Genomic DNA, 13,894 nt, shown 5'->3' on the forward strand with positions numbered 1-13,894 from the left:
AATGAATCTCCTGCACATAACAAAATTCAACAATGTATTATTTGAGCAATATCACTCGCTGTTACATTTAGACATGCCCCACAAGTAAATGAGTTTTGGATTTGTTGGCAACGTTTACACTCCTAAACTTTTTCCCACATTATTCCACCTCCTGTTTAAGCTCCATCTCTCCATCATCCATCTTTTAAATGACAATGCCAAGCACATACGCGTACATCTCGCACAACGCCCGGCTCGCGCTAAACACAGGTACGCGATGCCGGCAGGCTCCCCCCGTGCACGCACCCTGAAAAACATTGCGGTAGAGGCTACGGAAGGACTGGCTGAGATCGTCGGCGTTGCCCTGCATGTTAAAGTGCAGCTTGTCGTCGGGCCCGCCGTCACGCCCCACCGGCTCCGATGGCTCCCGGCTGCCATCGGCACCGCCAAGCTGCGAGTCGAAGGGCTCCGCCGGCGTCGGGGTGGTGTGCGTGGGCGTGCCGGGGTTGTGCGCGTGTCCCGGTGCGCTTGGCGCGTGCGTGCCAAATGCCTACTCACAGCCCCCACACACAAGCAAAGGGTGAGCAAACCACGCGCTTTGAGCACTTGTCCAGCCAAGGTGTCTATTACATGGGGTTCACGGCAACGCTCTCACATGTCATGGAGGAAAAAAAAAAGTATAAAAACCGAGCATGGAATGATTCATCGATTAAAATAGATATGTCCACGATGCAAGCGTCGGACCGTGCGTGAGATTTGATTACATCTCATCCATGCATGTTCTACGTGTTTGGTTTACGAGAGCTCTGCTGCCAATTAATTCCACGTAATAAAATGCCAAAAAATGATCAGTTCCTAAAATAAATCATGAAGCCGAATAATAACAATTCCTTGAGTCGTGGCACGATGAATCATTATATATAAATGGTTCACAGCAAGAATTACACAGGTATTCCTTCTGTTGCATCGTTAGCCGTAAAAGAACAGAGCAAAGAGCTGCATGAATATTAAAAACCACAGCACTCCTGGTGACCGTTAATTAGCAGAGTACTGCAGCTATGCACTCATGAGCACTCATGAGCACTTAGAACCCCGTCATCTCACAATCAATTCTCACAAGTGTTAAAACAAAACAAATCCAACAGTCAGACATCTGGAAAAAAAGCGGACAATGCGTGGACAGGGGATGTGACAACACAATGCAATACGTAAATGGCACATAGCAGGAGCCTGCATGCTATTTGCGTCACTCAGCACCACCACACTGGCATACCCAAACCCTCTGGCCATATTCACTCATAACGGCAACATATGGGGACAGCCAACCAAGCTTCAGACAGCTGCTTTTATGGTCAGATTTGCTCATCAAGAGCGCCTGTGAAATCACAGGGCGAGGTGTATAAAGCAGTTTCTAGGCACAATCTCACAGGATTTTGATTTATTTTCAAATTACAAAAGGTAACAGAAGAGGTGGTGATTCGGGCCAGCTTCCCCATTCAATGACAAAGCACATCATCGCATTCTGCGCAACTCGTATGCCGTCGCTTGCGCCTACGGCGCCGTTTCACGTGCCCGCGGCATACCGTGGTCGGGTACTGCCCGTAGGAGCCGCCAGGCTGCTCTCCGTAGCCCATTTTGGTGCCCGAGGATTGGTACATCTGTATTTAAAATATATATAAAAACATTTTTTTTTATTAAAGTTAAACCACAAGCTATTGGCACATCAGAAAATGTACATTGTAAAGAATGAAAATTACTAGACTGTGACGAACACTTAGCATGGAACAACAAAATACTGGGCTCGTCTTGTGCAGAGACAGGAGATGTGATAACAATATAAAATTTCCACCACTGGCTCAGGACAGACAGTGGTGATAAGCAACGCCACCTCGTTGCTCATGTGAGCACGGAGATACCTCAAGGCTTTCATTGCGGAGGAGCTCTGAGATAGGCAGCTCGTGAATCCGTTGGGGTTCTTGGTCAGCATGACCAAAATATTTAAAATAGTAGTTAAAAAGAAACTGAATATTCAGTGTGCTTTGAATGTGGAAATCTGAAGCCCATTGTAAAACTAAGGTGCAATGTGTAAGTTATTTGAAGAGTTCTCTCCATTGGCACATTTTGTAAGTACATTTCAAAATAACACCGACTTTATTACACTTGCTAATTCAGGTTTAATATTATTATTATAGGTTAACACCTTTGTAATCTATATTACAATGTAAGACGTGACTATCCATTTTCATTTTTCTTCTCTTCTAGCGAGGCTGAATATATACACTCTTAAATGCGCTTACACACAAAACACCAGACTGTGAAGCATGGTAACACCGCAAATAAGACAGTCTAAACCTCATCTTTTAGAAAATGGTTATCAGGCACTCTGAATGTGTAAATTGCAACAAATTACTAATTTTTAAAAAAGTTTTAGAAATATGAGGTGGCTTATCTGACAGTTTCAGGTGGTAAACACTCAGTCCGAAGAACATTAACACTCAACGTGAACCAACAAACATCAATTGTGCAGGAGGTTCCAAGAAGGGGCACAATAATATGCAGGAAACAGGGCTAGGCCTGGCAAGTGATACCGAGTTTCAACTTCAGATGTTGAACCAACATTTTTGAAGTGGATCTAAGCTTGTTAAGTAGGAATAAGCTCAAGAATTAAAATACTACGTATATATCGATATCTCACATACAACAGAGTAGACATCACTGGATTTTCACCAAATTCTGAAATGAAAATTGCCAGGAATTCACTTGAGTAACTTAATTCCCAAAACTATGGATTACTTGTTATTACAAGAGCATAAAGAGTTAAGAAATGTCAACTACAACCTTAGGTTAAATGGGTTCTTGGCAAACTGGATTCTGTGTTGCATCAAGGTTAAATATAAATCAATTTAATTGTGCATCAATTTCAAAGAACGCTTAATCATTCACTTTATTACACTGCCTAAACCTGACCTTGACACGCCATAAAATCCTCAATGGAAAAAAATATCTAAATGAAATATTAAACTATAATTGACGCATAAGCAAATGCCCTCCCACCCCCCAGGCTGTTAATGGTAACAAATCTACGATGCTGCAGAAAGGAGCCTAGTCAGATGTGGCTGGTTCTTACCCGTGTGCTGCCACCGGGCTGGGATGGCCCCAAGCCATAGGCTTGATTGCCGTGTCCACCAGCTTGCGCTCCACCAACTCCAAATTGGTTCTGCGGCGTGGCCTGCGAGTGCGGGATAGCGTAAGGCTGCACCGCGCTGGCGTGCGCCGTGTGCGTCCTGCCCATCCCGTAGCGGCCGCGTGCGCCTGGCATGTCGTACATGCCCCGCGCGGCCGTCTGCCCGTGCGAGTTGGGCATGCCGTAGGGCGCCGCCTCTGCCATCTTGTAAGGCTGCGCGCTCAGCGCGTCCGACTGCACGCTCGGGACGCTGTACGTGCCCTCGGCCGCCGCCTGTGTGTTCGGGATGCTGTAGCCGCTCTGGCTGCTGGTCGGCGAGTCGGCCACCGAAAACTGTCCCTGTGCTCCGCTCGCCGGCACGTACATCTTGGGCTTCTTGGTGCTGCGTGGTGGCGAATCCGGCAGCACGTACGGCGGCGTGCTCTGCGCATGCGCCTGCTGTGCACTGGCCATGCCGTAGTGGGGAGGGGTGCTCGACTGCGAGTCCTGCCCCTGGGGGCTCTTCTGAGTACCAGACACAGTAAACTGGTGCTGCTGCTGCTGCTGCTGTGAGTTGCCCTGGGCCTTGCCCACACTGAAGGGACTGGAGGATGCACTGGCCTGTGTGCTCTGCATGCTGTACGGCATCTGCGAGTTCGGCTGTGCGCTCGTGATGGTGAACTGGCTCTGTGTGCTGGTCTGCGTCTTGGCGATCTTGAACTGTCCATGCGTGCCGCCGCTGCTACTGCTGCTGCTGCCACCGGCCGTTGTGTTGGGGCTGCTGTAGGGCATCTGCGCCTGGGGGCTAGGCATGGTGTAAAGCTGCGGGTTGGTCTGCGCACCGCCCGCCTGCTGCGCATCTGCCTCCTGGTTGGGGGATGTCAGCGGAACCTATGGGAGAGAGTAGAAGAGGGGCAACGTGGATTTCTGCTGCAAAGGAACTTTAAAGTATATCAAGCAAGTACCACAATTGCAGCAGAAGCATTGTAATGCATTTATTGGCACACCTGGAGTGAAATTGCTATCTCTATGGCTTATTTCATGATGCAATGTGTATTTCACATCAGTGCAGTTGAATGCAATTGAAAGGGAAAAACTACGAGATGGATCTATGATAGCGGTTATAGCCTTCTGACTGTAGCCAAAAAGATATAATCCTTCACGAGGGGGAAATATATATTTTACTGCACTTCACCCTGAAGATTAAACTCACAGCCATGATCCAGTGTTGGGTAATAACTTCCAGACTCACTGTACATTTCCAGGTATCTGAGAGAGTAATGTAGCTGCAGATATGCTGCATTTTGCATACTGCAGCCAAACCACAATGATGTCAGAGCACTGCATTTGAAAGTTAAATCACTTCTTTTTTCTCACCAACAAAGCTCCAAACTTATCTTGAACAGCCTGGAACACACAATCTGTGTATATCTACAATATAAGAGCGAGTTGTTCTTTGAATAAAATTTGGCTGAAGTAAACACAAAAACAAGCAGGTACGTCTGAACACTTGTTATCGTAATAATATCGTGCACTCTTCTGAGTCCAGTGCATCACGTATGCACGCTGATCACAGGTAGCCAGTATGACCCTATAAGGGAAACCTTTAAGGGTGTGTGTGTGTGTACGTAGAACTTATTTCGCACCGTACATAGCCAAACATGTTAATCAGAGATGCGGGGGAAGGACAAACTAAACACAAAAAGCAGTTCGAGAAATTCGTTTTCAATTTAGATTTAAAAGTGCATAGCTCCAGTGGCTTCCTAACATCAGAAGAGGGGTTCCAGACGGCTGAAAAAGCGCATCTGAAAGCGCGCGATGCAGTGACCGTCTTTGTTCAATGGTTAGCCAAAAGCTGCTCCAAGGATGACCGGAGTTTGCGTGATGGTTTATGCTCCTTGATGATATCAGCAAGGTGTGTCCTCGCATCATACGGGTTTCTCTGGGAAAATCAACTCGGGTGTCAACAGAACGAAAACCTCTCCTGGCTGAAATGGTTTCCATTCACCTAATCATAGCTATAGTCGTGTGAGCACAGCGGTTTTACTTTTTACAGATCCAAGCCAGCATGCCCCTACATATCAAAATAGCAGAACCTTAGATGAAAATACCTTTATGTATGTTGAACTTCTGTCGCACCATAAGTAGCCAACCATGCTAAATCGGAGGCACTTTATATTACTGTAAAATGTACAAACATTTCACATCATTCAATGTAACGAAATCCGTTATGTGTAAGGCGCCCTTTAGTATGCTTAACTGGCGAGACGATGTGCGCGCATGCACGCACAGATCCTTTACCCTGTCATTTGACCGTGGCCGCTTTTTGGGTCTGGTCGATGAATTTTCATCCGAAGGATTCTGGTCGATCGCCCAGTAGGATCCCTGCGACACACACACACACAAAAAAGTGACTTGATACATTGTGTACATTCTCATATCCACAAGCGTTTTGGCTATGATGAATTAATCATGATCAACTGTTTAAACGAACAACAATTTCACACATTTCCTTCTCAGCATAACTCGAAAATCTGCTCGTCTTGTACATTCACAAGGCTATGCCCATTAAAATGACAACAAGTGTTGGGAAAGAGCCAAGAAATATGGCTTAACTACAACCGAAGTATGACACCTATCGTACATTGCTTCGTTTGGGGCATGTGTTTATTACTGTAACAATGGCAGAAACAGGTTATATATCCAGTTTGGTCGTAACAACTTTTTGGGACAATGTTGTCTAATTGCACATGATAATAAAGCACATTGACAAGTAATGCCTAACAGAGCTCATCGCTGGCCAATACCAGATGACACCACACCTGACCACCACTTCCTTCCCTTCTGCTGAAATCCACAGTTGGCGAGTACTCAACACCTCCTCTGCAGCAGCTTTTTGCTTGCAATCAGTGGAGCGAGATGCAGAAGGAGACACACTTGAGTGTGTACCACCTGAACCAGTGTAGGTTTGCACTTCAGGAATTGTTATAAATCTTGTACCTATCGATTGCACTGTCTGAACTCATGTCACCCAAGTCATCCGTGCAAGTGACCAGGTACCGCAAGTGCCGAGAAGCAAGTTTACATGCCATGACTCTCCCTGGGAGGTGTCAATGCATCATTCTATGCTCACAGCTATGACAGTCATTACGAACACTGTGATTAGAAATGACTAAACTTTTACAGAGAACCACCATGTTGTATGGAGCACATCAAGGTCTGCTGATAATTCCTAGACCAGAAGTCCCGGCTGAGCGGTGTTTGTCTGTGGCTGCTCCTGTCATCTGCAACTCTTTCCAGCTTCACGTACAAAGCATTCAAACGCCCTCTTGCTTCAGGAGTCAGCTGAAGGCGCCACACACTTGGCACAAAAAAAACCGTGAGCTTATGCTCCACACCTCCGAGTGCACGATATGTGCTATATAACGGGGGCCTCCGTGAGGGGCTCGGGGTGCTTCGTGTTGCTGGTGATGAAGATCCACGTCGGGTAAAAGAAGCCTCTAGCTACGCGGTCCGAGACCCAGCTCGTGGTCCGGGCCGGGATAGCGAACCGTGTCTAGTTCTGCCATAGCATGGCTAGATGGGCATTCAACACCCAAGTGTAGGTTGTGTTATGTTGAGTTACTGAAATAAAGTGTTACTCAGTTGGACTCACTACACAAGTCATCATACTTCAATGGAGATTACCTGTACGCAGACAGTAACAGGTACTGCTATTTTAATGCAAGCATAATGTACGTTACCATATGAATAACCCAACCGGAAATGGATACGCATTGTAATTTATATGCATCCATTAATCCCCCCCCCCTCCTTCGCACGTGAAGGGCTCACTTAGTGATGTTACCACATCTATCCCTCTATTTAAGGAACGAAAACAGGATTTCTCCACAAATCTTGTGCGCCTCATGCTAGTTGTAATTACTAGCGAAACGTCGTACTCAGATTGTAAATGTTGTGGATTTGCTCTCTGACACAACAGTATGCTGTACTAGTTTAATGACAGAAGAGTCGACCTGCGGTGTGAGTGGACTAGTGGCCATGGGAGGTAATGACAGGGGTGTCAGTTGTGAGTACGAAGGGACTGGTGGCTATGGGAATAATTGAGAAGGGGAGCATGGCCAGGTGACGGAAGAGGACGGTAGAATCTGCTGGTGGAGCAAGTGTCTAGAGCCAGCGAGAAGGTTCGGGAAGGGGGGCGTGGCCTCTGACCGTATATAAGGGAGATGCATGGGAGACTCGGGGCTGCTGCAGTGGGGGTCTCCGCCTGTGTCAAGTGAACGTGTCTTCAATAAAGTTCCATCTCAAGAGAAGTGTGTCAAGTCGTCGTTACACTAGTAACGAATATGTTCTGTTTACGTGACAAACCTTACCAATTGGCTGTGTTCGGTGGTAGAGGGTTTCACGACACATTTATATATTTACACCATCCAATCCAAAAAAACATCAATTATGGATGATATTGGTCGTGAAAGCCTAAGTGTTAAAGCAATACTGGAAATCTTAAACAGTTTGAGTGTTTTTTTTGTTTGTTGCGGTTGCACCCGATTCAAGAGCCGAATGGCTCACAGGGCTATACCAAATAAATGAACTATGAACTATACTATTACTCAAGCTCATGGAATTTGATCGGAAAAAAACTGCAATAAGCATAGTACTGTTTGAAGTCGTTATTTATACATTAGTATTGTTATCTATAAAAGGACTTTTTTTGTCTGTCTGTGCATCCGCCTTCCTTGTAAACGCATTTAACGGACAAAAGATTGGGTTTATATTTTAACAAAATACACAAATACAATACACTAAGCCTCCGGATGAATACTTAGTATTTATTATTGCCCTTAGTTCAATATAAACTAAGAAAATAAAACTTTGTACAATGTATAAAAGAAAATAAATCACGATGTTTCGATCGCAACACAAGCGGTCGGAACAAATATAATCCAGCAGTGGAACTGCTGAACCAGCGTGAGAGCAGTTACAAAGTTATATATGTGGCGATGGGCAAGCAAACCTTCAGAGATTTGTTCATGAAGCCATCCAGATACATAAACAGACAACTTCAACATAGAAGATGGGTACAAACTGAGCAATCATTGGAAGTACATTATTAACCAGGTAAAGTCTTAACCGACTGTGATGTTTCCATCTTACCTGCCTATGTCAGCTGTTATTTCCGACTCTCTCTATGCCTCTCTCTTAGATCTTTCGCATGTCCTTTGGATTGCACTCTCATGCTCACGTCCTTTGGATTGCACCTCTCATGCTGACATCCTTTGGATTGCACCTCTCATGCTCATGTCCTTTGGATTGCACCTCTCATGGCGCTAATCTCTCATTAATGCCCGCATATGCGCACAACCGCAGTGTTATACTCTTATGCGGCGACGGAAGCTCACTTCATGCTAATCTCTCTGTCCCGAAGCTCCCCCATTAACACAACTGACGTACTTGCGTCCGGGGATGGAATTGCTTTCCAGCTCAGACCCCGCTTGCTTGCCCATCGCCACATATATAACCTTGTTGTAACAGCCCTGTCGCTGTTACAACAAGGTGGAGCGCAAAACAAACAGTGGAGGAGCAGCGGCAGTCTCAACAGCAAACAAAAAACGAATGCACCTCAGCAGCACAGGTTGAGGAAACTCCAGAGCAGCGTGCATGGAGACAATCCAGAGAATGCACAGTTGCTGCTGCTACTGCAGCAGCAGCACAGGTTGAGGAAAATCCTGAACAGCGTGCATGGAGAGAAGCCAAAGACTGCACAGTTTCTGCTGCTGCAGCACACGCCGAAGAAAATCCTGAACAGCGTGCATCAAGACAAACCAGAAACTGCAGTTACTGCTGCAGCACAGGCGGAGGAAACGTCAGAGCAGCGTGCATGGAGACAACCTAGAGACTGTACATTTACTGCTGCAGCATGGGCTAAGGAAATGCTATTTTTTGCAGCCTGCGGACGCTATATATTTTAGCTCCTTCGGAGGGCTTCTCGGCACCTCGCCCATCACCCCCACCTGATGTCCCTGTCTCCCCTCCCCCCCACACTGCAGATACCACTGACCCTACTGTATGTAGCGTGTGTAGGTATATATGCTTACAAAATACACTTCTTTTTTTGGGGGAGGTGAATTTTTTGGGGGGGAGGTGGGGTTGACAATTTTTGTAAACCTTGTGTCAACTTTTTTACCCCGCATCTGAGCGGGGGGGGGGGGAGGGGTCCACTTTCTATAAAAAAAAAATTGGGGGGGGTGAAACATTTTGGGAGGGTTGACGATTTTTGGAAACCTATTGGTTCAACTTTTTGATTCAGGCCTTCTGAAAGGCTCCTGTAATTTAGTTGATGGATAAATGGACAAACAGAACACCGGGCTTTTATAACAGATGAGTATGTGTATGTTTTTTTAAGAGAAGACAAGTTTTAAAGTATATTTATATGTGTTTCCCCTTGGCAAAGCCAAGCTCTTCCTGCTAGTATTGTAAATCTAAAGCATACCACAAGCTTACTTTGGACACTGTGAAGCAAATCTTAAACAAAACATTCATATTTCCAACTATTTACCAAAGCTCCCACAGCACTGCACTCAGCTGAAGCAAGAGCTGCTGGTGCTGGATCGCGAGTGCACTTCGGGCAGTTCTGGATTTGTTTTTAACGGGGAGTGGTGGCAGTGGTTAGTGCACTGTGTTACAAACTCGGCAATCTGGGTTAGATTCCGGGCTGCGGCTAACACAATTAGCAGTGCTATTTTGTCTGTTGCTGCTCCTCCTCTAGGTCAACTTAGCCTTATGAGTACCCCATGCAGTGTTTAAACAACATAAAATGGAGAGCAAAGGCAGCGGGGTGTCGTGGTGGCCACACTATCCCCTTGGGTGCCATGCTGACCTTCACAGATGCTCGCTCACAGCACTTTCCTCGACAAACTATGCAGGCTACTCTCAGGAGGTCTTTGTATTTTGTTTTCGCTTTTACGCACGAGCTGCCACCATTTCGGGTAGGAGTCGGGAGCTGGGCTATGTCCACCATGCAAAACACCGCAGTGGTGGAGAGCGGCGACCGTCATTACAAACGAGTTGAGCGGCGACTGTCATTACAGACGATTAGCGCAGCTCCGTGACGGACGTGGCAGTGCTACTGCAGGCACGGGATGTACGGTCCGGCGACGGCGCATGGCGCATGCCAACTGGGAACGTCACCGTATCAAAGTGCCCATGCAGGGCTAAAAGCTAGGCCCCCGTATCTGCTGTTGCAGCAGCTGCAACATTTAATGAAAGATAAGTATTGCGGGTTCTCTGCTTGCATACATCTGCATACGATCAGTCACTACACAATCTGGCAGCAATAACTGTTTTGTATCACCTGCAAACACGTGTCGTTTTTTTATGCACGTGTATCTAAAACTAGTTCAAAAAGCCCGTCTTCACCAGGCAAACGTTTTCTATACGTACAACTTATTACCTGTATGATTTTTTACAATTTTTATTTACGATTAACGATGACTCCAAAAATGTGTATTTATCCACAAAAATAATTGACGGCTTAATTCAACATTTTATATTTAAAGGCGTACCTATCAGAAACTGCTCAATTTAAAGATTCCGTTTTTTTTATTAGAAAGAACAAAAATCAACTAACTTAATACTATTCTTGGTTCTTTCGGTAAAGTCACATAGAAGGGAAACAATAAAATAATAAAAATATAAAACAATAAAATTATCACGACGTTTTGACTGCAACACAAAAAATCATCATCAGGTGTTGCAGTCGAAAAGTCGTGAGAATTTTATTGATTTATTATTTTGTTTCCCTTCTAGGTGACTTTACCGAAAGAACCAAGAATATGAATTCCCTGCAGTCACGAACGCTTTAAATCAAAATTTTACTTAATACTCTAAAAGGGTATGCTATCTTTTACCGTTTTCGAATAATTCTGATTTGAACATCATAAAATGCGTATTTTTTCGTTCAAAACTGCTCGAATCCGAAATATCTCAAGAACAATAAAATATAAAACAATGGCTCTTGCTTTAATTTGCTGTTTATCGCTCTATCAAAGGAAAAACTAAATCTTATATTTTGAACGGTTTCTGAATGACACGCACAAACATGTTCATCGGGCACTTAAAATTGAGATTTGGGGACCTAAACATTTAAAAAAAATCTCAGATTTTCAGATTGTTCCTGTTGTGTGTGTCCTAAAAGCTACCTCTGTACCAAATTTCTGCTTTATACCTTGTCAGGAAGTACCCTAGAGGTTTTTGAGACAGATTAAGGTTTTAATTTATATAGATCATTCTCCAGCAGATGGCAATCAAGTGCAGTCGTGTTTAAATAAACACAAGTGGTATGTATTAGCCGCATTGAATATTAGGCTGCGCAACTGTGTGAGTAAGTGAACACATTTGTAGTGGAGTCACATGCGATACACTATTACAAAATGGAATCCAATAATGTGCCGAGATATTTTTCAGTGCCAACACATCCCAGTTTGAATTTCATCGGCTGTACAAAAGTGGCTTTTACCATTTAAACGTGTTCACAGACATAAATAGGACCACCGGCAGTTGATACTTCACGTATATATTATTTGGCGCGAAATCTTTCACAAAGACGATTTGAAACTATGTAAATATTCTTCTGTTTGCATTCTACTGTACACCCATCGCTGAAACTTCAATTAAAGCAATATGTAGCTTATTTTTTGTAATTCATCAGCGTGACTTGTGATCATAGTCCAAATGACAAACCTAAATGTTTCCTATAAATAGGAAAACAACTTGACTGTACAAATTTAACTATGGTTATAGCTCTTGCATTCAGCACACTCCTTGTTAAAGCACAATATAAATCACAGTTTGGATGATGCACATCCTGATTCAATATCAATCTTTCGGGAAAAAAAAAAGTTTTGCAATTTTGAGAAATAATTTTTAAAACAGAGCAAGAAGAACAAAAATATAGAGTGCAGAAGAAATATACACCTGCATAGACATTGTTTTCTGTGTCCGAAAAAACATTTAGATTAATCATTGCGACTTACTACAAATGCCTAGTACAACACCGGTGTGTCATTAGTGTAAAGATGAATCCCGCTAACAATTCATGTAATGAGCTCATACCATCTCCAATAGCGAACTATTGTTGGCAATCACGAGTGCATAAATGCTATTCAAAACGAGTGACACTAATCGATGGAGCCAGAGAGCCGACAGCCCTTCCCTTTCACAGCGCATTACAAAGGACGGTGCCGAGCACCTTTCTACTGTGCAACGTATCGCACAGCTCCAGTCCTGGTTACAAATCTGCCTTGACAAACAGACAAGCAGAATTTCCGGGTCATTCGCCAATATAATAATTTAAGGGGACAGTTACAACACTTAAAAAACACTAAACAAAACACAGGAACGCGGCAAAGAACGCGCACACATGTGGTATACGCACACGTGTACGTACGAGGAACGAAACAGTTTCAGACGAAGGCCATTGCAAATATGTACTAATAGCATCAATATGAATATCCTCATACAATCAACGTGAAGGGTACAATTTAACACGGAGAGACTTGCATCATAATTACAATGTGGTGAAAGCATTTAAGGTTCACCTTTCCAGGGTCATCTCTTGAGCGAGGCACTTTGATGAAGCACTTGTTCAGAGATAGGTTATGACGGATTGAGTTCTAGAACGCAGCACACACATACAACAACGGCACAATTGTGACTTCACATGCACACCAACGGCTGCCCACTCTGCTTTTATCAATCTCAGTGGTTTACAGAAATGTAACGGCTCGTTGAATAACTGCTTTTTTATTTTACAACTATGGAGGGTAATATTTTTATTTTACTCAAGATCAGCTCTGCCTTACAAATGTATAAAGTTTCAAAGCTTTAATTCAAATGATTGACTTCACATTAACTTCCATGTATTCGGGTGGTAGTGGATAGATAAAACTATATATTTAATTTTGACCCCTCCCTCATTATCAGATGCAAACGTGTTAGGTGTAGCTACCGTATTTACCCGCATATAACCCGCGGGGTATACCACTTTTTAAAAGCAAAACAAGACCCTGCGGGGTATATGGAGGTGCGGGCTATCCCAAAAATATTTTACACGTGTGATATGGTAGGACTATCCACTGTGCAACACTTACCTTTGACTAAAGCACTTCTGAATAAACCACTAACACTAAAATTGCACGTTATCACGTTTTAAATTATTCGAATTGTTTGTGCAATGTTTACATTGCGCAATAGGAAGGGCCTTAACAAGCGTCTAGCAGACGCGGAATCATAATTGCCGAGTCCCTTAGGCCGCTGCCATTGGCTGAGCACTATACAGTCGCGACCATGAGCTTTGTTTCAAACTTCCAATGGCTTTGTTGCCAGGAGGCAATGGTGTAACCGTAGTGCCGCTATTGTCTGCGCAGCGCGCAATATACCAGTGCAGGGGTAACTACTGGTCCAGTAGCTGTAATATGATGAGGTCGAATGCTGGTAAGCCTAACAGTATGCTTACTTACTTATCTACCAGTTATGTGTTACTTATTTATTGGATATCTATTTTTGTTACTTATTTACTGTTTTAAGTTCACTCGTTTCTGGTTAGTTTGTTTTCTTTGTGCACGTTATGATCTTAATGTTAACACTTGATAGTGGAATGTATTACAAATGTAAACTTTGTATTAATATGATGGAATTAAGCTGCGGTAACGACGTTAAAGATATGAATGCATGCGGGGTATATGACGATGCGGA

The 13,894-nt window shown here is 44.0% G+C and overlaps 1 protein-coding gene across 4 annotated transcripts in view; it reads right to left on the bottom strand.

The window, feature by feature from the left end:
* Window positions 1-13,894, bottom strand: part of FOXJ3 (forkhead box J3) — a 61,884-nt gene that overhangs the window by 13,556 nt on the left and 34,434 nt on the right. For all 4 annotated transcript variants that reach the window (XM_076069238.1, XM_032965575.2, XM_076069239.1 and 1 more), the window contains 5 exons: window positions 12,739-12,813; window positions 5,444-5,527; window positions 3,107-4,033; window positions 1,563-1,637; window positions 286-529 (listed from right to left, as the gene is read on the bottom strand). In XM_076069238.1, the coding sequence (XP_075925353.1) occupies window positions 286-529; window positions 1,563-1,637; window positions 3,107-4,033; window positions 5,444-5,527; window positions 12,739-12,813 (1,405 nt within the window). The remainder of the gene's footprint in view (window positions 1-285; window positions 530-1,562; window positions 1,638-3,106; window positions 4,034-5,443; window positions 5,528-12,738; window positions 12,814-13,894) is intronic.

Source organism: Petromyzon marinus, chromosome 2 (assembly GCF_048934315.1).
Source record: "Petromyzon marinus isolate PM22_M1 ecotype Great Lakes invasive population chromosome 2, UKy_Petmar_22M1.pri1.0, whole genome shotgun sequence".
In the NCBI taxonomy this organism is placed as follows: Eukaryota; Metazoa; Chordata; class Hyperoartia; order Petromyzontiformes; family Petromyzontidae; genus Petromyzon; species Petromyzon marinus.